This window comes from Ammodytes marinus (genome assembly GCF_949987685.1).
Source record: "Ammodytes marinus genome assembly, chromosome: 10".
Classification (NCBI taxonomy): domain Eukaryota; kingdom Metazoa; phylum Chordata; class Actinopteri; order Uranoscopiformes; family Ammodytidae; genus Ammodytes; species Ammodytes marinus.
The window spans coordinates 20,905,582-20,932,401 of record NC_137214.1 but is presented as its reverse complement, the minus strand read 5'-3'; the positions used below and the strand labels follow the sequence as shown (position 1 = coordinate 20,932,401).

The 26,820-nt window shown below is 41.3% G+C and overlaps 1 protein-coding gene across 2 annotated transcripts in view; it reads right to left on the bottom strand.

Moving 5' to 3' along the window:
- Positions 1-1,273: 1,273 nt before the first annotated feature.
- Positions 1,274-26,820, bottom strand: part of ankrd50 (ankyrin repeat domain 50) — a 41,039-nt gene continuing 15,492 nt past the window's right edge. The window contains exons 3-6 of one of the 2 annotated variants that reach the window (XM_080035780.1): positions 25,967-26,199; positions 3,954-7,183; positions 3,651-3,833; positions 1,274-2,997 (exon numbers count right to left, since the gene is read on the bottom strand). In XM_080035780.1, the coding sequence (XP_079891906.1) occupies positions 3,654-3,833; positions 3,954-7,183; positions 25,967-26,199 (3,643 nt within the window). In that variant the 3' untranslated portion in view covers positions 1,274-2,997; positions 3,651-3,653. Of the gene's footprint in view, positions 2,998-3,650; positions 7,184-25,966; positions 26,200-26,820 lie in introns of both variants that reach the window. The other variant, XM_080035779.1, reaches the window with a different exon arrangement.

Genomic DNA, 26,820 nt, shown 5'->3' with positions numbered 1-26,820 from the left:
AATGTTGTTTTCTCCCACAAGGACACAAGAGTCAACAGCATTTTTTGATTGGATAATTACCTTGAGCCATTTTAGAGCCATAACAAAGCAGCTGATTTTACTCAGTAGTTTCTGCCAGTTGGAGCTGAAAAGTGCTAATCAGAAAAACACTTTTGTTTAAGTGTTTCTATGTGGAATTAAAAGCTGCATACATATGGCTCTCGATGGCACATAGATCAAGGCCATTGGGTTTAAGGTTTGGTCTGGAACGAGTCGGCCACAACTGTCGCCATGTTGTGTGTATTGCATGGGAGCTTGTTAGCACTGTATCCAAAACAAAGGCATGGGTGGGGAAGAACCAGATGTGGCCATTGGCAGATCGTTCACAAGGAGATTCTCCAAGCTTGGACAGTACATACTACATGACATCAGCACCAGATGGTTTACTCATTAACACCCACCCTCTCATTACATACAGTAAAGACGGTGTGCTGAAAGTCCAGAAATCTTGTTTCCACTTTAGCAGCTCTGGCACATTTCTTCATGAAATGTTGGATGATGTATATGAAGCTTGATGTGTCATTGTATTTGAAACACTGTTGAAGTAAGTTCTTAAAATGATATGTAGGCCTATCTATTTTGCATTTGAACAACGTATATGATTTACATCAATGACAACCAAGTAATTCAATATACAAAGTATGTTATGCAGTGAGATTTCTTAAAATGTGTATTACAACCTAAAACCTTCATCTTTGTTTTTGATTAGTCTTGCAGCTCCTGTTTGACTGAAATGAACTGAATGAACCGGAGGGAAGGGGGGCGGTGATAGCACTTGGCTCGCTCGTGTGTTCCACTTCAGCTTGATCCATGTGTTGTGATGCCTGCAGTGTCCTGGTTTGGCCCTCCACCATGAAATGACCAACAGTGAGGTAGGTATTAACAGCATAGCTTGTGGTTGTGAAGCATAAATGCCGGGAAAAAAAACACTTTGGTGGATATAATGGGCCGATGGATGCAAAACAATAAAAAAGGGAAAACTGAGATGGGAATATCTGTGAGGAAAAATGAATCAGTCACTGCACTTTGATTTCCAGAAGTTGCCAATCCCATCATGAATTTAAGAATATTTTGCCCTTATAAAAATGTAATTCAGTATAACTGTATAGCGGTCCTCCTGACTAATGTCAAGGCCATAGACTGACATTTGTTTATTGAACCCTTAATTCTGTGTATTCTGTTTATATCTAGCTTCATTTGTGGTTGAAGAAATGTGCAAAATATTTCATTTTCAGCAGTAAAGCAAATATGTTTATTAAGCACTTTAATATACATCAGAAAATTCCACTTCATATAATACAGGAATTATTTTTTAAATGAAAATTGAATGTACATGGTAAGCTATTTACAATCCAATCAGACAGTCAAATCAAAGATGAAAGACAAAACACAGTTAAGACGAACAAGATAACTGCTTAGAAAGACTATACAGTTTGTTTTCCAACATCGTTTCTAGACCCGACCCTGCCTTGAATCCTTCTGTTGACCCTTAATGGCATTTGTTTGAGTTACTGTAGCACTGTAGTACTGAGGAGCTTCCACTAGGGCTTGTGCATGCAAAGGTTTCTACTCCCCCTGATCCCAGTTCTTGGCAAAAAATAGCTCAGTGTTGACAGTATGAAAAACCTGCAAAAATATGACACAGCCTGTAAATGCTAACGCAGCTCCATACAGTTCATGAGAAACAGATGTTTTGGTTCCCTCTGCGTCACAGTCGAGCACCTCCTCCCCTCCATCTCCCCTGGGGGTTAAGTCCTGTTCATCTGATATTCAGCTTCTCACAGGGAAGAAGTGCGACAGAGTTCTGTCGTTTCAACTTTGGCTTTACAACTCTGCATTTCAAACATCATTCACAACTATGAGTTGTCATAATGGCTGAACCCCTTTGAGCTGCTTTGTGTCATGCCCCTGAAAAATCCAGTAGGAGTTACTGGAAATTAACCGCATGACAAGAAGGAAACAAAGCTTGAATTTTGTTTCTTGCATTGCAGTAGGTTATACATGTAACAGCGGACAAAAGCATTTCTTTAATTCACCACTTTCAATTGACGTCGCTGCATTTAGCACCAAACCTTTGCTGACAGTACACAACGGGTTATTTAAATATTTTTTTATGCACAGAAAAACACACAAGCAACCAAAGAATCCCATAGGGACAAAATTAACTTTTTTTTTTACATTTAAAAAAAACTTCCCTCTTTCTTAGGTATTTGTAATAATACACAAAAGCACAAAGCCAACAAAATAGGGAGTCCAAAATAACTGCAAGCAACTTCAGATCACAGCACCATGGTAGAGCGTAATGCAACACAAAATGCAGCAAAAGTGGCTTTTTTCCAAAAATAAATATGCTTGTATATACGCGTGAAGTAAACTGCAATAGCTATTAACACATTACACACAACATAGGTTTAGCACACAGATCAAAGTTAACACAGATTATTTGGGGTCTCTAGAAAGGCAGACTATCAATGCGCTTAAATTCATACCATGGCATCAGTTACTGTTATGACCTCTGGTTTGTGACAATGTACTCTGTGGTACATTGATGTCAGTGTGGAAAAAGTAGACAAAACAAACAAAATATAAAATAATAAAAAAGCATTGGTATGTTTATCTCAAACAATTAATTTGATAAAACATGGATGGGATACAAAGTGAATAGAACAAATGCATGTCTGTCATTTTACTCATAAAAGTGCAAACACTGTTTATTAAATAGCATTACATTAAATTAAAATGGTAGTTTGCATGAATACACAAAGAAGGCTGTAACAGATGTAGGCACATTGATGTATCAGTTCACATAAGCCTTAGGCAGCAATCAACAATCATCCCAGATATGATTTTGAGGTCTCCCACCAAGGAAAAAAAAATCCGGTTTCTATTATGCAAATGAAAACAGTTGCTTTGGCACATTCCCTCCAATGTCTGCATGACGAATGGCATTCAATACATCTGAAACAGTACAGGAATGATTTGTGTTAATGTTTTGTTTGGAATGGAAAGTCTGCTTATTAAGACTAAACATTCTTCATGCATGTCTGATTACTGTAAATCCAACTAATGATGGTTGTGTGAGTGCAATCCAGTATCAACTAAAAGTCAGCTATTAGCCATTGTATTTAAAGGAGAATTAAGTGATATGGTCCTTTTAGCTAACTTCCTGTCAGTGACTGCTGTTAACAGTCCCCTACCTCGTCCATACGTCACCACCACATGAACTCGCAGCTGTCTTCGTCAGATAATGCCGCGATGGAGAGCAGCGAGTCATTTTTCACAGGCACAGATACCTGCTTTTTTATAGCGCTCTGTCTCCTGATTGGATAAAAGCGAGCATGATACTCAAATTTTATCTGGCAATTACTACAAAGCTGAATGACTGGGAGACCTGTGTTATAAGCTGTGCATACTTTTTAAATGATTGCTGTTATGAATATAGAGGGATTTAACACGTATCAAAACAAAACAATATCACTTACTTCTCCTTTAAACAGACAATCCTTGTATACGTGTTTTCATCCTGACCTCAATTTCAACTTTGAGACAAATGCTTGATGTCTTTCAACAAGAGAAAATACAGGAGAACTATTTTGAAAATTATCTCTTACCAGCTATAATGGAGTCTCCTTTTTGTAGTTAAACCCAGGGTCTGATCCTTCAATCTGCAGTTTCAGGGCTTGTTTAAGGCTAAACTCGGTGTCCCCTATGGGATAGTTCTCTAGAACATCATGGTGGCCTCTGTTCTGTGCAGTCCGAGGAACTGATACCCTACTCAGGAAAACCTGATTACCCTGTAGATGATAATTGGGGTTAGTCATGATGCCATTCCTCTTCTTCTCAGAACAGCTCTGCTGCTGAATAAATAATTGATCTTGGCCTTGCCCCCTTTCCTGCTGAATTGAACCACCAACCATGATTTTGCAATGGGGATCCTTCACTGCAATGTTGGCTACTGACTTGTTGAGGGCTATCCTCTTGTCAAACTGTGTCATTTCGTACTCAAGAACCTGACCTTGGGTTGAGCTGCTGTTCTTGAGTTTTTTCTTGTCCCCCAGTGCTCCTTTACTATTTGATGTCCCACTTCCCTTTATTGACTTGAGACTAGGTTTTAACTGTGACCAGTCAAAGTCATTGGCTGGAGATGATGGCTGCTGACCAATGGACTTCGTCGTAGATGAAGGGGATACAATAGACTGTCTGCTACGGCTGCGAGGCAGTGAGTGCTGTTGGATTTGTTCTGTGAATGTTAGTCCATGAAAACTGTCAATTGGCACAGTCTGTGCTGTGGCTGTGGATGATGTGGTTCTCAAGGAGGAGTTCTTTGAACTCTTGAGGGAATTATTTGAAAGGGAAGATTTCTGCCTATCTACTGTGGAATCGGGTGATTCTGATGGCGAACTGAATGCATGGACAGGTCCATTGGGCAGACCACGCCCTGATGACTGCAAATCACCTGCCCCGGTGCTGCCAGAGCTACTGGATTTAATAGTGAGAGACTGCATTTTACCAGTCACAGCCAATGGTTTTTTATCTTCCATTGTGTGTACTGGGGAGGGATTAGAGCCATTAAGAGTTGTGGCCCCATACTTTTCCAGAAGTTTTATGATCATTGAATGGCCACCTTTTGCTGCCACTCTCATTGCTGTGCGTCCAAACTGATCAGCGTGATTGGGGTCGGCACCATTTTCAAGAAGTATTTGCACAACATCAATGTGACCCTCTTGAGCCGCTATTCCTAGTGCTGTTGCTCCCTGGTTGCACGTATGATCCACATGTGTGCCGTTATCTATCAAAAACTGCACAACCTTTGTGTGTCCTTGCCATGCAGCAGACTGGAGGGCAGATCGCTTCTCATTGTCACAGGCGTTCACATCTGCGTGATAGTTGATCAGCAGTCTCACCATTTCAACATGCCCTTGCCAGCAGGACACATGCAGGGCTGTTCTTCCCTCAGTGTCACAAGCTTCCACATTTGCTCCATTTTCCACAAAAAACTCTGTCATGGCCAGCTGATTTTCAAGTGCCAATATGTAGAGTGTTGGGCGTCCATCTGCATCTTTGCAATCTATATCAGCACTGTGGCTCAGCAGCAGTTCAACAATATCCCTGTGGCCTTCTAGTGCAGCCACCCTGAGAGAATTCCTCCCATCATATCCCCTCTCGTCAATGCATGACTTGTTTTCCAGAAGAATTTGCACACAGTCATAATGTCCCTCTTGTGCAGCTAATATCAGCGGTATTCTACCATCGTTATCTACCTCTGTGCAACGAGCACCTTGCTCAATTAGGGCATCGCACACTTGGCGGTGGCCCTCAAATGAGGCCATATGAAGCGGGGTCCAGCCTGCATCATCTCTGTGATTTTCATCCAGACCTCTGTCCAGCAGAGTTCTGACCACCTCGACATTACCCTGAGCAGATGCAATGCTTAGTACAGTCCTTCCCTCGCTGTCAATGCTATCAACAGCAGCCCCCCAGAAAAGTAATGTGTTGACAACAGAGGCATGGCCCATTGATGCAGCAGCAAGCAGGGGAGTGCGACCATTGTTGTCTGTGTGATCCACATCAGCCCCACCTTCCAAAAGCAGATCAACCACATCCACATGTCCTTCATAGCCCGCGACAAGGAGAGGAGTCATGCAGTCTTTATCACAGTGGTCAACCTCTGCTCCCCTTTCAATCAGAAGGCTCACAACAGAAGCGTGGCCTTTACTGGCAGGAACACAGAGAGCAGCGACTGAGAGGGCAGTCCTTCCATCGACATCTTCATGATTAACTTCGGCCCCATGGTCCAACAGGTGCTCAACAATTTCTCTGTGTCCCATGTATGCTGCAGCAATGAGAGCTGTTCTTCCTTCATTGTCTGCCTTGTTGACCTCAGCCCCATGCTGCAGAAGGTTTAAAACAATGTCTTCATGGCCTCCCCAGGCAGCAGCTCTCAAAGCAGTTCTACCATCAGCATCAGCACAGTCCACTTTGGCACCAGCATAAAGCAGAGCAGAAACCACCTCTGAATGTCCACCCCAAGCTGCTGAGCGCAAGGCTGTCCATCCATCATGATCTGTGTGGTTTATGTTGGCCTCACAACCAATTAAGCAGTTGACCACTTTCGTATGGCCCTGTCTGGCAGCAAGAGTAAGTGCTGTTTGTCCATGGTTGTCTTCTAGTTCCATGTTTGCCCCTCTAGATATGAGCAGGTTGACCACATCAAGGTTTCCACTGTACGCAGCGTTAGCCAGCAGAGTTCTTCCACTGGAGTCACACTGGTTCACAGATGACCCATTGTCAAGTAATGTCCGTATTGAGTCTTCTCTTTCCAGGGCCTGTTGTACAATACATGACGCATGGTCATCCTCGTTGTTAACATGAGCTCCAGCTTTGACCAAAAGTTGCAGGACCTCCTGTTCTCTGGGTATGGAAGTGTTCAAAGAGTCTTTAGCAGGAGTCCCATTCCAAACCATCCAAAGAGCCAGATTAAATGGCTCAATCTGAAGATTTGAATTGACAAGGTGAAGTGCAAATTCCTGCACTTCGAGTGGTTTGAGTTGCTTTGCTCGGCAAGTGTAACTCATTGCCAACATCCTATGTCCCTCTGCTGCATTACACAAATACTTCTGGGTGCAATGCTTAACATCCAGTAGCCACTCTGCAAAACTGTAGTGAAAAAGTATTTTAGTGCTTCCCAGGCCTTCAACCAACAATTTGGAGAGAATGTCCATCTTTTTCTGAAACTCTTCCATGGTCAGTGTCATGTTTTTTGTCCAGACGGCATGGTACAGCTCCTTGACTGTGAGTGGCCTGCAAGTTGCCAGGATAACATTAAGGATAGGCTGGACTTTGGCAAACTGTTTTCTGACAAATAGTCTCTGGCAGAGCCACAGGTAGAGACCATTGAGAGTTCCAGGTATGTCCCGGATCTCACGAAGCATGATGAAGTTCTCCACTACGCCATCCAGCACACGCTCCAAGTAGAGGAAGCAACCACTGCTTTTGATGTGAAGCTGGTTGAGCATCTCAGCTGTCTCCTTGGTCAGGTGCTGCCTCAGGGCCTCCTCCTGGTCCAGCCGGTGAAGGATGTACTGTTGGACATCCTTGACGATGTAAGCCTTGCGCAGATCATCAAGGCTGATTTTGCGGAATCCTGAAAGAAAATAAATGGACATTAGAGGAGTCTGTTGACAAACGGATAATATGTAGAAGTCATCAAGCGGCTAAAACAAGTTTTAAGAAAAATGTATAAATACCTGAATGAAAAATATGTATTACACAGTAGCGTTACACAGTACCCCTTGAGTTATTATGTTGAGTCTGACTTAATTAATTTCTAGTATTTATCCACTGATTTTGTAACTTAGGAAATGAAATGTAGCTCAACCTAATTATTGAAAGACATCCAATAGTTAACAGTAATGCAGTGTTAAAGACAAAACCCTTCCAGAGGAATTGAGAACACTACCCCTCTGGCTGCTGGAAGCAGAAAAGATCAGCAGAAGTTTGAAATCTGTTTAACCCTGAACAAAAACTAAATCGTAGCAATCAGAAACTATACTGTGTTTGATGCAGAAACAATGGCATAAACAGCAACAGGGTGTACATGTGTTTGGATAAAAAGAGCAATAATTTGAGTAAATGACTTTGGGGTACTGTTACATCCAAATGTATGTATACTAATAACAAGAAGAACTAAAAAGTTCCAAAACCAGTACCAACCGAAAGCCTTAAAGAAAGATAACTACGCGTACAACATATATGTAATTCCTTGCAACACTTAAGTTCATCAATTGACTGTACAGCCTATTCACACTTTATCAGTAGGAGAAAATTTGCAGTTGTGTGCTACATGCTCACAGCACAGACCTTTAGAAATCCTTCCAAAAGAAAAAAGATGAATGAATGACATTTACTAGGAATTCCTCTCAGAGACATGTAGAGAGGGATCCATTATGGCCTCAGCTAATGCATTAAGTGCATTAAGTGAATTTCCCCCATGCTAAAACAATCTATTCATGGTCTGTGTGGACTGCAGCCAGAGGGCAAAGAGAGTATTTCTGCATACTTATATTTACAGTTCCCATGATTCTTTGGTGATTTGCTGTCCCAGTAACCCAGAGGCACTCTCAGGGTTATTGACGTGCTGCATTTTTCAAAGACTAACGGTCTTCCTACTATGGGAAAAGCAGTTGTTGTTCTTTCATTTAAAAAAAAAGGGGGGGGGGAGTACATGCATGGATGGATGTGGACTAATACACACTGACCTTTTTAAAGTAAGGTAATTCAAGTTTTGAATTTTAAAGGCATCTCATTAATGACTGAACATTTGATGTACTGAATAAGAAAATACTGTTCAAAAGTTTTGTTGAAAGCATCGACAAAATTGAGCACCTGGGCCTTTCATCTTCAACTGTTATTTGGTATCTTTTGATTATACAAAGAAAACTTAGAAAAGGATGTGAAATCTTACTCCTTGCAGGGCCAGCGTTCATTGCACCTGGAGTCCAGATAACAAACCTGATGACTTTAACAAGAGTTCCCAAGCAGGAACTGACAGTTTGGACAACAAATTCGGGTAAACAGAAGGAGCTGTGGGTTTTCTTTCTCATCAGCTTCTCAGTTTGTTTAAGATAAGCAAGCCTCCAGTAACTGCCTCACAACAATCTGCGTTTGCTTTGTCCTTGAGGCCTTTCTTACACTCCAAACTGTAAAATGGACAAATTAAGGCATTTACAACCCAGATACTGACTATGTTTAATTATATAGCTTGATAGTTAACTATAGTAAACTGGAAGGACTGATTTTGATTCTCATAATTCTCACAACTTCCACTCTTTGATCCGACTTTGTTCTAAGTACAAATTACAACAATAAAGCATTTGTGAAAACTGTAACAAAAGCTGATACATGTAAACACAAAATCTAATTTGAAAAAAACTCCATATTTCTCTTTTTCTGAATACTCATGTCAATAAATGTAGATGTTATTGTATAAGACAAGCTGTAAAGTATCAATCTCAACTATTGTACTATTTAATTGCCCAGTTATTGCAAAAACTCAATGACCCTGACCCACTTTCAGTCCGTCATTGTTTTCAGTGACATTTTCCACCCTCCCTCCACCCTCCTTTGCCAGCTCTATGAGCCCCTGTACCAACTCCCGCTGTAGTGCTGGAGACATCACTTTACAAGAAACAGATACAGGATAATCATGCATAGAAGCTATAGGTAAGTAATGTAAAAACACTCAAGCACTTCTGCCTTTGAGTACTGTTAACCATTAAACATTTTGTGAATATTAGTCACCATGAGTCATTATGAGTAACAGATTATTTTAAGTTTATATCAAAAGATACAAAAACACTTGGAAGTACCACATTATCCTAATGTACACTACTGTTCTTAGTGTCCTCCTTAGTCTTATGGCTCGAATTTCAAACATTAAACATACAGCCTATTGTGCATACATCTGAGAATGTCTCACTCCTCCTCTCCTGATTTTCTTTGGCCTTTAGATTAATGTCAAGTTCTTAGTGTTTTCTGTTGTTAGCTTGAAGGCCAGATGTGGTGGTGTACATGCTTCCTTCCCCCCTAATTGGTATTTTACAAATCTGCTTTTCAGGCTAACACACAAGCACAAATGCCTCATTCAACATAGGCACATACTATTTTGTTTGCATTACAATTTATGTTAAAGATCCACTGTGATCCCCTGCCTATCTGTGTGACTCTCTGATGCTCTTACGTCACAGACTGGTCCTCCTACTCCTTCTGGACCCAATCCTTCTTTGGACATTCTGGGTTTGTTCCAGTTTTGACAGGAAACCAGCTGGCTGAGAGGGGGAAGAGGCCAATAAAGGGGAAAAAACAAGTAAAAAAAAGTAAAACAGGGAGAAAAGGGGACCCAAAAGCAAAAGTTTTTTCACTCAGCCAGCGACTTCAACAAAGTGTGTAATTTAAAATGTTGTTTTGGTGTCGATTTGTTCTATTTACAGAGGGACTATGAAAAAAAATTCTGGAGATGTAACTCTACCATGAATATTTCTCTAAGGGGAACAAAAGCAAAAATGCTCCTGTGCTGTAGTTCATGATAAACAGTTTTTCCTACATTCCATGGTAGCTGACACACCAATTATTTAGGTACTATTAAGGTACAGCAACTAGGGAAGCTGGAAGAGAAGACCGACATTTGACTGCAGCCACCATGAAATATAGCACTTGGCCTGGATTAACAAAAGCCTTCTTTTTTTTTATAAAGAATGGAAATCTATTTATATGTGCAAGAAATAAAACAATCGATTAGGAAAGGACACACCAAAAATACCTCTTATTTTAGTTACTGCACTTACAATTTCCACTTTAGTCATCACTTCCAAAGGCTCAGATGTCGACTGTGAAGTCATGGCATTATTACCAATCATACTCTTGCAGATAAATCACTCAAACAATGCCATCCAACATGTGGTTGATGACTGTGGTGAAACATGAACTACTATTAAAGTACTACAAATGTTCAAATTCCTTCCAAGAGCCATTTTCTTCTTTTTCAAAACCCAATAGTTATGAAGGCCTTGGTTTTGCATCATTATATGTGAGCTACACAAACTGTAGCTGAGTATTGTTAGTGCTCAGGCTATGTATGAGGGGATGGTTCAGAGTCTGAACAAAAGCGACTGCTAAACAAGCAACAAATGACACATTCATCAGAGGGATGCAGCTCCCGACTACAGGCCTCTGAGCCAGCTGCTGCTCGTTACAGAACTGGATACCAGCCACAAGAGACAGAGCCCCGTGTACAAAAGAGGGACTGTTTGCCTTCTAGATTAATTTTTCAGATGACAAATGAGGCCGCGTGTGCATGAGTTGAGGAGTAAGAGGACCAAGCTCATCAAACGGGACTTCAGAATGGCAGTGTCTCGCACGTTCTTTGCGAGACACCATCTTAGGTCATCTGATCCATAAAGAAAACAGAAACCCAAGCCTCGCTTCCCTCTCCTCAGGCTCTCCAGTAAACCCGTGCTCCACTAACGTCTGTTAGACAGCTGCAGCGTTCCCGGCTCCAAAAAAACACAAGAGCGCCAACCTCCTAAACACAAGTATGTGGACGAGAGTCAGCTCCAACGATCTGCAAACAACAGTCCTTTGAAAAGAGCACTGTTATTTAAGCTTTGAGAAATAGTGTTACGTTCCTCGTTTTACATACACGCTCTAATTTCTACTCTAACAAGGCGAATGGAGATACAACTTTCCCTTTGATGTTGGATAAATGTGGCTTACTCACAAGGGAGAAAAGACAAAGCCGGGCCCCGAGAAGCGTTGACTAATGGGGCACTAATTCAACTGTGAAAAGATAACTTGTTGCAGGAGAAAATCATTTCAGATTAGCAGCTACACTTTACGTGCACTGTATATATCCTGCTGTACGACCACCAGACGAGTCACTGAAAGTGTTACACTGTAGCAATTAATCTATGTGATGCTAGAGGCAAAGCACAACAAAACACTCATGCCCAAACACGCCTCTTGCTGAATTTCTGATGGGATGTAAAAGGGCTTTTCCAGTCAAACCTGTTGTGGTGCAACTGAATGGGCGAATGAGGTGAAGGGTTGGGCAAACATGAATACATCTGAAACACTATGCCTTTTTCAAACATGAAATACTTAACATTGCTGGCTTCATCTATCCAAGTGGCATCTTGTCATTCAGACATGTGACTTTCGCTCACAATAATGTTCCTGGCAACGTTATTCAGACATGGCATGACAGGACAGGACAGAGAAAACAGCACAGCGTTAAAGCAAGGATAAATATAATTTTCTGTTCAATCAGGCTGTGTCACCAATTTACTTTTAAACTTAAGAGGGTCTTTACAGCAAGGCTCAGCTTTAGAGGTGCATGCTGATAAAGCCATCAAAGCACCTGCACAAAGACATAGATTATATGAACGTCTAAGCAGAACACAACAGATGTTAAAGATAAATGTTGCTGTATTTTTGATTTTGAATGGCAGCAGCTCATTAAGATGATGACTGATGAAGAGACTGAGTCATAAGGCTGTGCACCTGGTCCTACGTGTATGCATACACTCACTGTATTCCATAATGGAGCTCTTAGAGCGGTCACTATATATCATGGAGCTTCTTGCAGCTGCACAGATGACTGAAAATTTCATCCAACTGAAGAAAAATTCCAAAAGAGGAATGAAATAACAGAGTGTTAAGCCAGGAATAGACTGATCAAGCAGAACCAACCGTACATACATAGTATGAACTTCTTTCAAACGGTCCATTGACCGATTTCTGAAGTTAGGGTTATAAGGTAGAGCATGTAATAATCCAAAAATCCCTCGATTTGTGCTATATGGTCCATTCCATGTTCTGCCTTTAAGTTTAATAGGTTAGGTTATATGTCTTTAATGTCGTAAAAGGGTTCCGCAATGATATAATATATTAATAAAAGTAGCCTTTTCTTCAACTTAAAACAATTTATTTAGGACAATACACGTTTAGTCTTCAAAGTAACAGTGGGTGATTTTTAGACCTGGAGCTGGAGCTCCCTGCACCACACAGCATCACATTTCCTCAATTCCTGTTTCCTATGATTTAGTTCCTTATTACACCAATTGACCTGCCGACGACCTCATTTAGCCCTACCAGCACATGTTTCCACTCACCTGCACAATAAACTACTCAGTGTAGTATGCCAGTTGTGCTGTATTCGCTATCAATTCAAATAAAGCATTACCTGCTATAATCATGCTATGCCAGGGAGGTCTGGAACTATTAGAGAAAGATTTCACATCCAAATGTCCAGATAACAGTTCACAAGGAAAGCTGTGGCAGCAGGTACTTGCAAAGTCATCCTTGGCATGCAGGTCTATAAGCAGTGTGTTATAAAAAAATCCCCGTCTTGTCTGAGGCCTTTGCCCCTCAGACAAGACGTGCCAAGAATTCCACAGCATTTATTCTGACTAAAGTTAAATTAAGACTTAATTGAAATACCCTTCAATTAAAAAGGAGAAACTGACAAGTCAGGGTCTGTATTTGAAAATTAAAATCTCAAGTCTATAAAAATGTGGCAGGGGCATGCCACATACCGAAGGGCATCACCTCAGGAGGAAAGAGGCCAGTCCGCCGTGTTCAGAATCATGTTACTGCAGTGCAGCACCCAAGGTGTTACAGATACAGACACGGTAGACCTGTAATTTGCCTGGCTGTCAGACTGCATGGTGGTAAATTATAGTGTTCAGCGAGGATTATGGTCTTCAACTCATCCAAAGTGAGGCTCAACATGCAGCCTCACAGACGACAACTCATACATGAATATGGACATAAATCAGCTCGTCTAACTAAGCCAATTTCTAGAAAGGGGTAGGTAAGCTAATTAAATATGTTGTCCTTGCTCTTTTAACACAGGCTTCAAGACACAGAGACAATCAATACTGAAAACTCTTGAGAGGACAGAGGGATTTTATTATGTTTGGCAGCATGAGGCATTTGTCGAATGTGCTTTTTGGTTTAGTGTTGTGCATTTAGTTTCTCGCAAAAACGTGTTCAAATTGGTTTTAACACTCATCAAAGTGTTATATAATGAATTCATTTCCAGCTCAAAGAGTGCCTCGCCTTCCCCTTTCAGCACAGAAAATAGTTCTTGGCATGTAACCTCTCATAAAATCAACAATTGTATTTCATGATGAAGTTTCAAATTATTCTGTTGCATTCATACAAATACACATCCAATCGTCTAAATGACGCCGCAAAATGGCATTTACTTAGGGAGTCAGTAAGCAGAGCCATCGTTGTCTGACTTCGGGGAGCATTCCACAGTGCAGAAGAAATAAACCATCCGCGCTGCTTTACGACTGTGTTTGTGTTGTCAGTCGGCCAGAAGATCTCGCGGTCCCTCCAGTGAGGTCTCACATTTGACCAAAGAGAACGTATGTATACACAAAAAACACATCCAGGGAGATGTTAAGAGTTTTGTTGACCTTTTTGTACAGGAAGGACCATGGCCCTGTGTCAGATTCAGCCGCAGGCCTCGGGACAAAGGGCTGCTCAGAGGGTTGGAAGAGAGGTGAATACTTTAAACAGGGCTGCTCTTTTCATTTGTGATCATTGGTGGTAAATCAGTTCTGTCTCTTGGCAGGTTGGGTAAAGAAAGCTCCATTCACAGGCAGGGCGGAGGTGCAAGATGTGGTTCAAGTCCTTGCCAGAGTGGGCTGCCCTCTCTCTTTAAAGAGATGCAGAATACAGGAAACAAAAACAGAGACCTTCCCTAGAGTCACACACTTTCCATAGAGTGTAGCCTTTATTATACAATAGCTGTGGAATTTGTAATCACTTATGTGAGTACTGTGTGGGGTATTGAAGAGGACCTGGTTATTGCTTTTGAGTAGGACTGTCAGTGAATGTGTCATCTTAGGAAGGAAATGAGTAAACCCCCATCAAAGTGCCTCACAGGAAGAGCGACATTAAACATTCCTCAGACTGAGCCAGGAATATAACCATCATGAGCTATGAATATACCTGTCTTAATGGAAATATTCCTTGCATTTATGTTTTGTTTTTTTGCATATGTGTTTTGCTGGTACACCCTCAACACATGGGACCGACAGAAAGAACTAAGAGTAAAATTGGGAAATAAAGAGAATAATGTATTTTATGACATGTAATGTTTTTAGACTAGATTGATTTGCACTAAAACTGCAGAGCAGGAATGCATTTATTTAAGGTTAACTTTTATCTTTCACTGCTCCTGGAGCACACCCATATGATATGAATATACCTATTGGCACTGCAGTTGATAAATCCATGCCTTACTCATCCTACCTCATCCCTCGCTCATGCTGGCTTTCCTCTCAAAATCCTAAGTAGAGCTCTCACAAGGTTTTGTTTCATGTTTCCTTAAAACTGGACTGTGTCATCATCATCTACCTGGTCCTATATTCAGGTGTGAGTCACAACATTCTTCCACGCCGAGTGACAATACTCGGCTCACTCTGATCTAAACATGCTATTTACCTCTATAGCAATCTGTTATGATAGCCAGATTTTATAAGAGATAAATAAGTGTTTTTATCTCTTTATGTATTTACATGACTGTGATCTGTTATTTGGTAGCAAATTGTTGGCAGATGACAATAAATTACAGAAGAGAGATGATGCATGATTTCCCCTGTTAATCTTTTAGATATTTGAATGTGTCGGCCCTTATTTAAAGTTTATCTCGGCAGGCATCAGTTTAAGAGTTAAAATATACATTTAAAAGATTAATGTCCATGTAAATTAGGGCTGGCTGATAAATTGAAATTCAATTTCGATTACGATTTTGGCTTCCCTCGATCATGAAAACAATATAATCGTAATAAAACGATCATTGTGTCGCACGCCGTGTCTTGTGTGATGGTAAATGCAGCGAACCCTCCTGTGTGCACTTCGCTCTGCCCCGCCCCCGCCCGAACACTTTCAGCGATTGCAGTGTAATGGTTTATTCAGCATAAAGTTAAAGTACTCGCCCAAGAGACTGATGTTATATCGAAACACAAAAGCCTTGCGCGAGCGAAATAGCGAGTTGCCAGTTGAAACTCTGTGACGGTGGGTAACGGCGTCATTGTGCGCTAGTGTGAGCCGCCGCACAGAAAATACCTGTGGCTTTACGGCTAAAATTAACTCGAGATATCCTGCCCGTTAACGTTGTTGATGTGGAAGGCTTCCGCGATCGGATTGCATTTCTTGAGCCTGGATACACAGAGCCATGTCGCCAAACTGACAGCGCGACTAGAGAAAATATACAGTGAGCCGCCTCCCTCCGTTAGTTTCAGTCTACAGCCAAACAAATTACAATAACCACCATGGACATCGTTTAAATAAAGCCTCTTGTATTTATGATCATAAGGGCTTTGATGCAAATTCTGAAGTCCGAATATTACGTTGGCAGCTGCTGTGCAGTTTTTTTTCAGCAACTCAACCTGCACTGTAAAAAAGGCAATAAGTTGATCTTTTTGTAGATTCATACCTCCTCAACTTTAAATAAATGAGTTGTTCACAATCACATCCCTAGTAAAATATTAAATTTACTTAGATTGGAAGGTTTCACTGTTTATTTATTTAGGGTGGCTTTTTAGTTGTAGGCTATGTTTGAGGAGCACATTTGGGAGTTTAATTTATGCATAATTTATGTTGAAATAATTGACAGAATTTTCATTTTGGGCATCCCTACAGTGAATCGTCTTTAATAATCGTGATTACAATATCAATCAAAATAATCGTGATTATAATTGTTGCCATAATCGAGCAGCCCTAATGTAAATGTACCTACTGGAACACCAAGAAATTTGCATACTTTTGATTACAGAACATATCAGTATCATATTAATATCAGAGTTGAAGTTGGTCAGTGTGTGGACTTGCTGGGCATGTATGTGCCGCAATCTGTGCACCAAGAACTAAGAATCATTCAATCTCTTTCTGACAAATAATTATTGAAACACTTTTTAGACATACACTCATTTACTTTACGCTACCTGATAGGACAGTGCCACTGCCAGGGTTCGACATAACCAATGGCCCGCTGGCCCGGGGCCAGTAAAATCATATGCAGGGCAAGTTGATTGGCCAGTCACTGTCCCGCCCGGGCCAGTAACGGCCTATCACAGTTCAGTATCTTTTTGTAGACTAGCCTACATCATGGTTCATTGAAATGCGCGTTGAGAGTCGTAATGAAAGCAGTGTTTATCAATATAATAAACATAATATATAATATCTTTTTTAATGAAAGGCCAGTGGACAAACGATGTGTGGGCGTTTTGACAGGCGGAGCAACAAGCGGGCGCACTCTCGCTCCGTTGGCAGAGCTTCTACTGTCCGCCTGCGAGTCGACAAATCAATCGACTTGCTTTGCCCCCTTTTTTTCTTCCCACAGCACAGGTTGAGGTACAGAAAATGAAGTGATAACTGCGCTTTTCCTTTAGCTGCCGCCGTAATGTTACAGTATTTGCATCAAAGCCCCAATGGTAATACAAATGAGAGGCTTTATTTAAACGCTGTGAATGCGTCTCCGGTGATTGTGTCGGTTGTAGACAGAAACTGGACAGTTCCTATAGTCGCGCAGTTTGTCTGCCGACATGGCTCTGTGTTTTCATGATCTACAATCAGATCGCGGAAGTCTTTCCCAGTGAAATCGCTAACGGGGAGAATATCCCCGGTTATTATTTTAGCCACAAACCCCGCAGTTCTTCTGCGCGGCGGCTCACTCGCTCACTCACTGGCGAGATCTCACGGTGAAACGCTGCTTTGCTCGGACGAAGTCATTGTGTGTTTCTAAGGTGATTTAACATCATAGCCTTAGACCAGAGTTTAACATTATGCTGCATATTTTGCACTGCATTGTTTTTTATCAATAGTTTGAAAAAATGGTCCCACACCGGACTCTTAATGTGAAGCTGACACTTCATGTAGAAGTGACACTCCTGCAGCGCGCTCACGACCAGACGTGAACTTGCATGCACAGTGAAATCTCCCATTAAAAAAAAACGGCATAACCTTCTGATTTTCGGATTTCTATTTTTTACGTCAACTTGAGCGCAATGTTTGAACATGATTTCTGCAGGTGAACTATTCATTAAACTGCCCAAATTCAAGAATAAAAACTATCATCAAACTTCTGGACTTTAAAATACTGACCGACTCTTTCCACATACTTTCAGTTGTAGGCTTCAAATTCAATATGTTTGCCTGGTTTTATATTATGTGTATGAGCAATATCAATATTTCATATCATTAACTAAAAGAAAAATAACCAAATCTAAAGGGAATATCTATGATGTTACAGTATAGATATTCCCTTTAGATTTGGTTATTTTTCTAATATAGGTATTATAATTATTCACACTAAATTATGAAGAAGAAAAAAAGTGTGTGCAGGGCCAGTGAAAATGTACATGGGGCCAGTAAAACTCAGATCCACTGGCCCGGCGGGCCAGTAGGAAAAAAAGTTATGTTGAACCCTGACTGCCTTTAAATACTTACTACTTGAGAAAGAGTGATTTTGATAAGCAAACACCATAAACAATATTGGGCAGATGGCAGCCATTAAAGTGCACTGATGCCATCACAGGCTAAAAAGATCACACACTAGGCTGGATCAAACCCAATGAAGGGATTATGAATACAATGAGTCTGTAATTATTTGAATAGAGGCCATAAGGAAAGTGACATTTTTTAAAAAGAATGCAAAAAAACACAAAGGATAAAAAAAAATCTGTTTGGTATAACATAATGGAGCTGAAAAGTTCCAAAATCTTCACTTGTATCACTGAGTCTTGTACGACTAAGAAAGTAATGAGAGGCTGAGTTATAAGCTGTTGAGAAAAAAAAATACATGTCTGAGAGGCTGTTTCTATTTAAACGCCCAACCCCCTGTCTCCCACCTTCATCCCGCCCTCTCTTTTCCCTTTCCCTTGCTCTCCATTCTGCCAGAGGCCTTGTTAAATTGGCACAGATTCTACCAGGCTCCCAACCAAAATCGCTGCCTAAGTGTTTCCACTCTGCTACCCCTATCATGGCCCTACAGTAGCGGAGCACACAGAGGGGGTATGCACAACAGAAGCAAGCTTTTTCCTCCATTGGCCTGATGTCACGATGGACAGCAGGAAGCAAACACTCATATGTAACTACAATACTTTTTCTAAGCACAACCCTATGCTTATTTACATCTCAAGACAGAATGTTCTAGTCCACTTCATAGATAATACATGAAGACTGAGGCTTAATCAAAACTAAATGATCATATAATGCGAGTCAGCCGGTGGGATACACTGCAAAATTCTTTTACTCCTCCTCACACACAAAGCAGTCTTTGTTTGTGAGGCTTTGGCCGAGCGGATGCGAGCGAAAGGCATTCTGCTGCAGGAGTCAGAATGCCTCTTTCTTCCTGCTCGGTCTCAGAGGTGTTGAAAACTTCCCAGAGCACATTCCACACTGAGACAGACACGAGGAATAACAGTTGAGCAAGGAAGCAATAATTCAGATTTGTTGCTCCTAGGGGAACCAGTCATCTCTTCTAGAAAAAAAAAACATTCCAACTGATGAAGATAGTATGTGTCAGAGTCAAGTGAAATCAATGACAACTGATAATCCTTTCAGGAATCCTCAAAGCATGGCAAAGGACTTCTGGTCAAGAAACTTTTCTGTGAAACGACCTTCTGGTTATGGTCATTCTGCAAACTTTATTGACACTATATTCACACAACCACAAAGATCCCATCACCACAGACCAGAGTATACTGGGAAAGCCACATAACCTTCACCCCAGAAAAAATAGGCTGCTCATATGAAATAGGGGTTGGCTTTGCACCGAGCATGAAAGTGGAGTCTGTTGGCAGGTCACTGCCATCCCTGACTCGTAAACAATAAGGGAGGTATTCTTAAGGGACATTTGGCCTCATTTTGATATTCCTTTGGTCTATTTTTAGGTCCAGTGCCGCATGAATAAGGACTACTCGCACAGCTGTATTCATAATAAGGCACAGCAGCAAACGCAGGACAAAGTGTTTGAATGTGTGTGTGTCTATATCCGTCTGTGTGTTAGGGGGAAAAAAAGCCAGTGTAACAGAAGAATTTCCAGTGTTGAACTAAAAGCGGAAAACTGAATGTAGACAAAACAAAGACGCTGCTAAAAGCACCAGCAGAGGAGAAAGGTCAGGGCTTATTGAAGGTCTGTGAGAGTATCTCAATGCACAAACTCAACAGGATACAAAGAAACGCTGAAATAATGAAAGCAGTCAATCTAGAACAACATGTTCACATACAGAAGGTGATGGAGGCAATTCTAAAATAAAAAAGGGGTAAAAAAATGACACGTGTCCTTCACTCCTTTCAAATGGGGGGCATCACATCTGATGTGAGAGAGGCTTTGTTCCACTGTTCAAAAGAAGACTAGCTTTTTAGAACCAATTGCTGGGCATTTGGAATAAAAAGCATGACAAAAGCTTGACCATCATCAAAGAGGCGCAATAAGAGTCAGACCGAAAAAAAAGACAGATGACTGCTGTTTATCAGATTGCTCCAAGATGAGACATTTCTTTCATATCATATCAAAAACAAAGAGAACAGACAGCAAGTCATTTCAGGAGAAGAAGGCAAAAAGGCTTATCAGAACTCTCAGAGACACTCTGAAGTAAGTAACAGATACAAATGTGCCATTAGTATTTTCATCACTGTCATATATGATTAAACATTCCCCTAGTGACTAGGGCTGGCCCGAATGCCATTTTTCAGGCTTCGAGTATTCGTTGGTTTTTCCGAGCGAATATTCGGATATTCGTTCCAGAAAAACACACCATCAAACCAACATTAATAATGCCAATGTACTCACTGAAACCGAGTGTGTGAGCCGAGACAGCAAGCTGCGTGGGTAGTTGATGCTTTAATAACTTTCGAACGGTAGTACAGTCAGAGTTCCTTACTTTTTCCCCGTGGAGGCAAACTAGGAGGCTGAATAGCATGGCTGAATGTAAACAAACAGCCGAGCTAAGCTAACGTTAGCATTACGTCAAGCATTACATTTCCTTCCGAAATCGCGCTAATGTTGTGGTAGCCTATAGAGTTATTAGGAACACAATCTATTCTTCCTCCATCTCTCTCTCCCGCCTGCGCTTGGTGCCGCTTTTAGTTTGCCTCACTCTGGTAACATTATGTAGCCTACTACAGCTGATATCACCGGTTGCGCTTTGAAAGGGCAACTGCCAACTAGGTCAAAGTTCAAATAATTAGATAATATATTTTAAATGAACGTCTAATTTGTATTTTACAATTGTTTTATAACTTGTATATCCAAATATTATTTGCTGACAAAATATACTGCAGTTTGAGCTACCTTTCCAATAATAATAAAAAATAAAAAATAAAAGAATATCCCGAATACTGAATTGAGCTCCGAATACTAATTTAACAAACGAATACTCGGATATTCGAATAATTCGGGCCAGCCCTACTAGTGACTCCAATGTCGACTTAATGTGCAACTACAAATAAAATGGGACGATTTAGATCTATGATTCGGGGACGGACACAGCACGGTAGACACACACAAGATAAACCAGAAAAAAACGTTAGATGCAAACTGCTGCTGAAAGGAAATAGAATATAAAACGTTTTTGTCCATCTTGTGCTGTCTGTGGGATAAAAGTTTTGTAAAGTGCTGTGAGGATGCTTTATACTACATTCTAGAGCTGGCCCGAATACTATTTTACAGGCTTCGAATATTTGTGAGATTTTCCGAGCGAATATTCGAGTACTCGTTCTAAAAAAACACTCCATCAAAACCAACATTAATAATCCAAATGTACACCCTGAAACCGAGTGTGTGAGCCGAGCATAGGGCTGGGCAATATGACGATATCATATCGTGAACGATATGAAAGTGTCTACCGGGAGAGATTTGGCCATACCGTTTATATCGCGGAGAAAAAAAGTTCATGTGGCGGGAGCATGGATAGAGCGGGAGGCAGCTGTCCCTCCGAGTCCCTAACAGTTACACTGCAGTTACACCGCCGCGCCACACGGAGGCTCTGCAGCAGAGTTCTGGGCTGTAAGGGCGCACTCACACTAGTGCCGTTTGCCTGTTCCGTGCTCAGCACGATTCAGCACGATTCCCCCCCCTCCCCACTCCCCCCGCAGGCCCGTGCTCACACTGCTCGTGGCCTGGGCACACTTGCACCTTGCCTACGTCACCGTGCACGTTTAGGATTTGGAGCTTAGTCTACTTGTAGGCTATACGACTGTTTGTGAATATTTTCATCCGGCCAAATTTGCATCAAATATTCCACTTCCACATTAGAGCAACGAGAATCCTTAAGCTATTGTTTTTTTTTAAATGTAGTCTTGACGTAATAGGTCGCGGTGAACAGTCTCATATTTGTGCAGCACGCTGTTTATTATTAATATAACGGCCCGTCATCAGACCATATGTATCCGGATGGTTTTGTACACATCGATCGCTCCATCAAATCCAAGTCAGAACTTTTTGTATGGGCAGAGATCGTTTTTTTAAGTGTCTTTATAAAGTTTCTTGTTAAACCTTAGTGTAGGCTACTGTTTCCTTATCACCGGGCCGCGGTGTGTTGTTTTGGGTGCGTCTCCACCGCCATGCGTAAATGCAGTTATGACAGCTGACGGGAGGAAAAAGAAAAAAAATCATCTGACGAACGTGAGTAAACACAAAAACCTTTTTGCTGTGCTTTCTGAGCCGACCTAATTAGCTCTCTCCCTCTTTTATTAGCCCACACCTAGGCTTACACACACGTTAATTCTCACACATTATAGCTACAAGTCCAAGTGGTGGGCAATTCTGGTGCCGACTAGTAAGGCAGCGGACGTTAACGGACAATGCATCCTTAATAAATTCACGTCAGGAACGCCGCCTGTGCGCTTGCTTGTGCGCGTGTCATCTCATTAGCATCTGTACTTTGGCCACGGCACACCTCTCCCAGGTGTGCCGTGGCCAAGGGGCTGTTCCGTGCTGGAATACGGATGGCGTGGTCACACTAGCCAAACGTTCTAGACTTTAGTATGCTAATGAGCTTTGGCACGGGGCCGCGGCCCTAGTGTGAGTGGCCCCTAATACAGCTTCTCTACCCTCAACAGGAGAAGCCTCATCTGTTGCTCTAGCTGTCTAGCTCCGGTGCGCGGTCACTACACTTAACAAACCAACTCCGTGTCACGGTGGCAGAGCAGCTGGTATTAACGGTCAAAAATGTCATCGGGCAAAGGAAACTTGCTGCTGTGTGCGGCGCTTCAGCGTGCTGTTGCCGTGACGCAGAGTTGGCTTGTTTTAAGCCGCAAACTACATGGGTTAGCTCTCGTGAGCTAGCTGGCTAATAATGACATCTTTAGCATCTACTCAGGGCTTACCTTTAAAACATGTCAAACTTGAAAATATTATTTGTGTTGAAGCTGGAGTGAAAGTATTACCAGACATTTGCTCATTAGTTAATTTTGACAGCTTTTTTAAATGAAGATGAGCAAATACTGCAGGAAAATTCAAGTCTTTCATTATTTTGATATAGGCTATCAATTGGAAAATGTAGGCTCTTTGGTTGATGCTGTCATTTTTATTTTGCACTGACTGACTAAAGCCAGACTGGTGTGGTATTTTGCACCAGTTTTTCTTTTGTATAGAAATTTAAGTTTCAAGCAAAAATTATCTAATGTGATTAAAGTTCAGTACGGTTATTGTAATCCATTGAAAAATACTATATCGTGATATATATCCATATCGTGATATAACATTACCTATATCGTGATATAAGATTTGGTCCATATCGCCCAGCCCTAGCCGAGCATAGATAGTAAATAATATGGATGTAGCATCCGGGTTGACCTCAGTTATTCACACGGCATCCAATAATCCTGGTTTGTGCGCGTCGCCATTTTGTGAGATTTTTACTCCGCCTCACGTCGGGGGGAGGGAGATAGCTGACGTATACCTCCGAGGCAAAGTGAGGGACAACGGGTGGAGAGCTGTCACTCAAGAGATCGCGCCAATACATTTTAACCTCCAAAAGAATAAAAACTAGCGTGGTCCAAACAAATTCACCCCCCTCAGTGTTGTCATGGAGATATGACCTAAACATACAGACTAAAATGGTTTTGTGGACCAGGCTGTAAATAGGTTTAATAAGACTTTGAAAACGGCTTGTCTAACAAGTGAGTCAAAGAAAAATGGCTCAGTCTTGGTACCATCCCCCAGTGGCACTTCCTGGTTACTACAGTTGTGGTCACTTCCTTATTGGATGCTGGTAAAAATCGCTGAGGTTGGGGCTTGGAGCCGAGACAGTAAGCTGCGTAATTTGTTGATACTTTAATAACTTTCGAACGGTAATAAAGTCGGAGTTCCTTACTTTTGGAAGCGAACAGCTGTTGTTCCGTTCCAAATCAGCTGTCCTCTGTGTCATTACAGGAGCTTTTCAATTCCTCCTGGAACATGCATCTTTTGGGGGATTTATAAATCCATACAAAGGTCCAATATTGATAGTCTTTTGTGTCCATATTATATCCATTATTGACCACGTATTCCCATGATGCAAGCAAGTCAGTGTTGATGATGGACTATAGCAGCACTGCATTACGAACGTAAACAAACAGCTAAGGTAAGGTAACGTTAGCATTAGGCTACTTTCCTTCCAAAATCACGCTAATGTTGTGATGAGTTAAGAGGAACACATAATCTATTCTTCCTCCATCTCTCTCTCCCTACTGCGCTTGGTGCCGCTTTAGTTTGCCTCGCTCTGGTAACATCACGTAGCCTACTACAGCTGATACCACCGGTTGCGCTTTGAAACGTCAGCGGCCAACTAGGTCAAAGTTCAAATAATCCGATAATATATTTTAAATTAAAGTCTAATTTGTATTTTACAATTGTTGTATAACTTGTGTATCTAATCATTATTTGCTGACAAAATATGTTGCAGTTTGAGGTGCTTTTGCAAAAAAATATTGAAAACAATATTTTTAGAAAAAATAAATAAATAAATAAAAGAATATTCCAAATACTGAATTGAGCTCCGAATACAAATTTATTAAACAAATACTCGGATATTCGAATAATTCGGGCCAGCCGAAAAAATCCAGAATCTAATTTGCCACTGGCACCTTGAAAGCTTTGATGCTGGAGGAAAGCGTGGGTGGGCATGTCTCTGCGATTGTGTAGTGGCCAGCTTGCATCACAGTTGGTGTGTTGAATTAGATTCAAGACGCCCACCATAGACTTAAAGTGTGTTCTGGTGTCATAAGCTAAATACTGGTCAAACTTGGATTTGCCATGCAGGCACCAAATACCAGGCAGGAACATTAAAAAATTATAACATTTGAAATGTGTGTACATTCACATTATATCTAAACGCCTTTACTGAGCATAATATACCTGACAAAGACAATTCAAAACAATATCCTAGATATCTTCCGGGGTTCCTGATTGGCTACCTGTGGTGCTGCTCTACCCAATACACAATCTTATAGAAATCTTGCAATGCCCCCAACAAGAAATGCCAAATTGTAAACTTACTAATAAAATACAGTACATAATTGTATTAGAATTAGTTGAGACACTTACTGTACTATATTGGTATGGGCACTGCTTACATCATTTATAAAGGGTAGGAAAGAACAAAAATGTGTTGCTCGTTCAGCCTTGAACCTAACATCATGCATCTTCTGAGTGGGGAGTAGCACAGAAGTGATTGCTTGGAGTGCTGCGATTAGTGGGATATAACGTAATGCTTTGAAAGAGGCGAGCCGAGGGGTTGAGATGCTCCTACATTCACTGGTTTTTGGAAGGCAGAGAGCGCAGAAACAGCAGTACCAGTCTGCGGAGGAGACTTCCTCCCACACAGTCAGGTTCTTGATTAATCTGATGCCAGCTCGTCAGCAGGCTGCTAGTAGCCTGACAAGGACATAATAGCATCTGGTATGGAACTGTGTCCTAAGACATCAAGGAAGCGCTGCAACTCTTACATAGGTCTGCCATGATGACCGTAATCTTTTTGGGCATGCCATGATGTAAGCAAGGCTTTTGCATAGGTTCTATTCAAAAGAAGAAACAGATTGCTGCAGGCTTTGTTTGTAACCACATTATCATGTGAAACCTATCATCTTAAACACAGAAATAGCTGCCGTTGAGCAAACAACCATGGAGTGGTACTGGGCACTGGCAGGTCTAAACATTGTCTCATCTATCAAAATGTCTCTTAAACATCAGCGCAGTTCAATTCTTGTGATTAAGGCATCACGGTTATGTTGACAATGATGTATTGATTTAGAAAAAGAAATAAAAACACAAGTATGACACCTTAAATCACTTTTGGGTATAACTTCTTCACTTACAGAAAATAATGACCTTAATGGAAAAAACAAGAGATAAGCCGTGACTGTTTACCTGTAAAGAGTTTAGTGATGGCCTTGTTCTGTCGCCGCGCGGAGCAGATGAGTAGCAGCCAGGGAGGCAGGAACTCGTGGTGACTGGCCAGGAGCTCGGCGATGGTCCTGGGGGAGCCCGGAGGGGATCTCTGCTCGCCCTCACCCAGCTGACAGCCTTCGTCGATGGAGTCCACCATCAGGAAAAGAGACTGCTGCGGAGGCTTCACACTCAGGAGAGGCAAGAGGACACATCTGATGACAGAGAAAGAGAAAGGCAAAAATGTGAACATGTTGTCATCTCTTTATCAACTGTATTTGACTTAGAGAATGGGTAATACGAGTAATACGATTTGGTTAATAAAAAACCTTTCTGTGGTTGAGATAATTCCCATACAGACTGTAAAAGATAATATTTTATTTTTTAAATCCTTAATGGGGAGCAATGCAATGCAGTGAAAATACATGTGTAACTTCTCAACAAAAATTGGCAAATACTAATTTTTCTATAAACATCCTTGTGTGGAGCACACACTTAAGTTGCAGGAAAAGCGTTTTGAATGAAACAGTTTTACCCTGTTAATTGTCATTTTGTCCAGAAGCACATGATTTGATTTAAAATGCAGTCAAATACAACAACTGCAATCTGAGAGCATTACCTATTGGGCAGTTGTTACTTTATGATCATATAACCTTTATTCACTCAAACCAATCACACTCTCGCTGTAATCTGTTTGTTGAATGCCCAAGGTGATCTTCTAACAGTTTGAAATGCAAGGCTGCCCAGATGCTATTTAAGAGACTCTAATAAAAGACTGCATGTTGAGTCCATACCATATCATGATGATCCTGAAAACATTTCACCATGGATTCAAT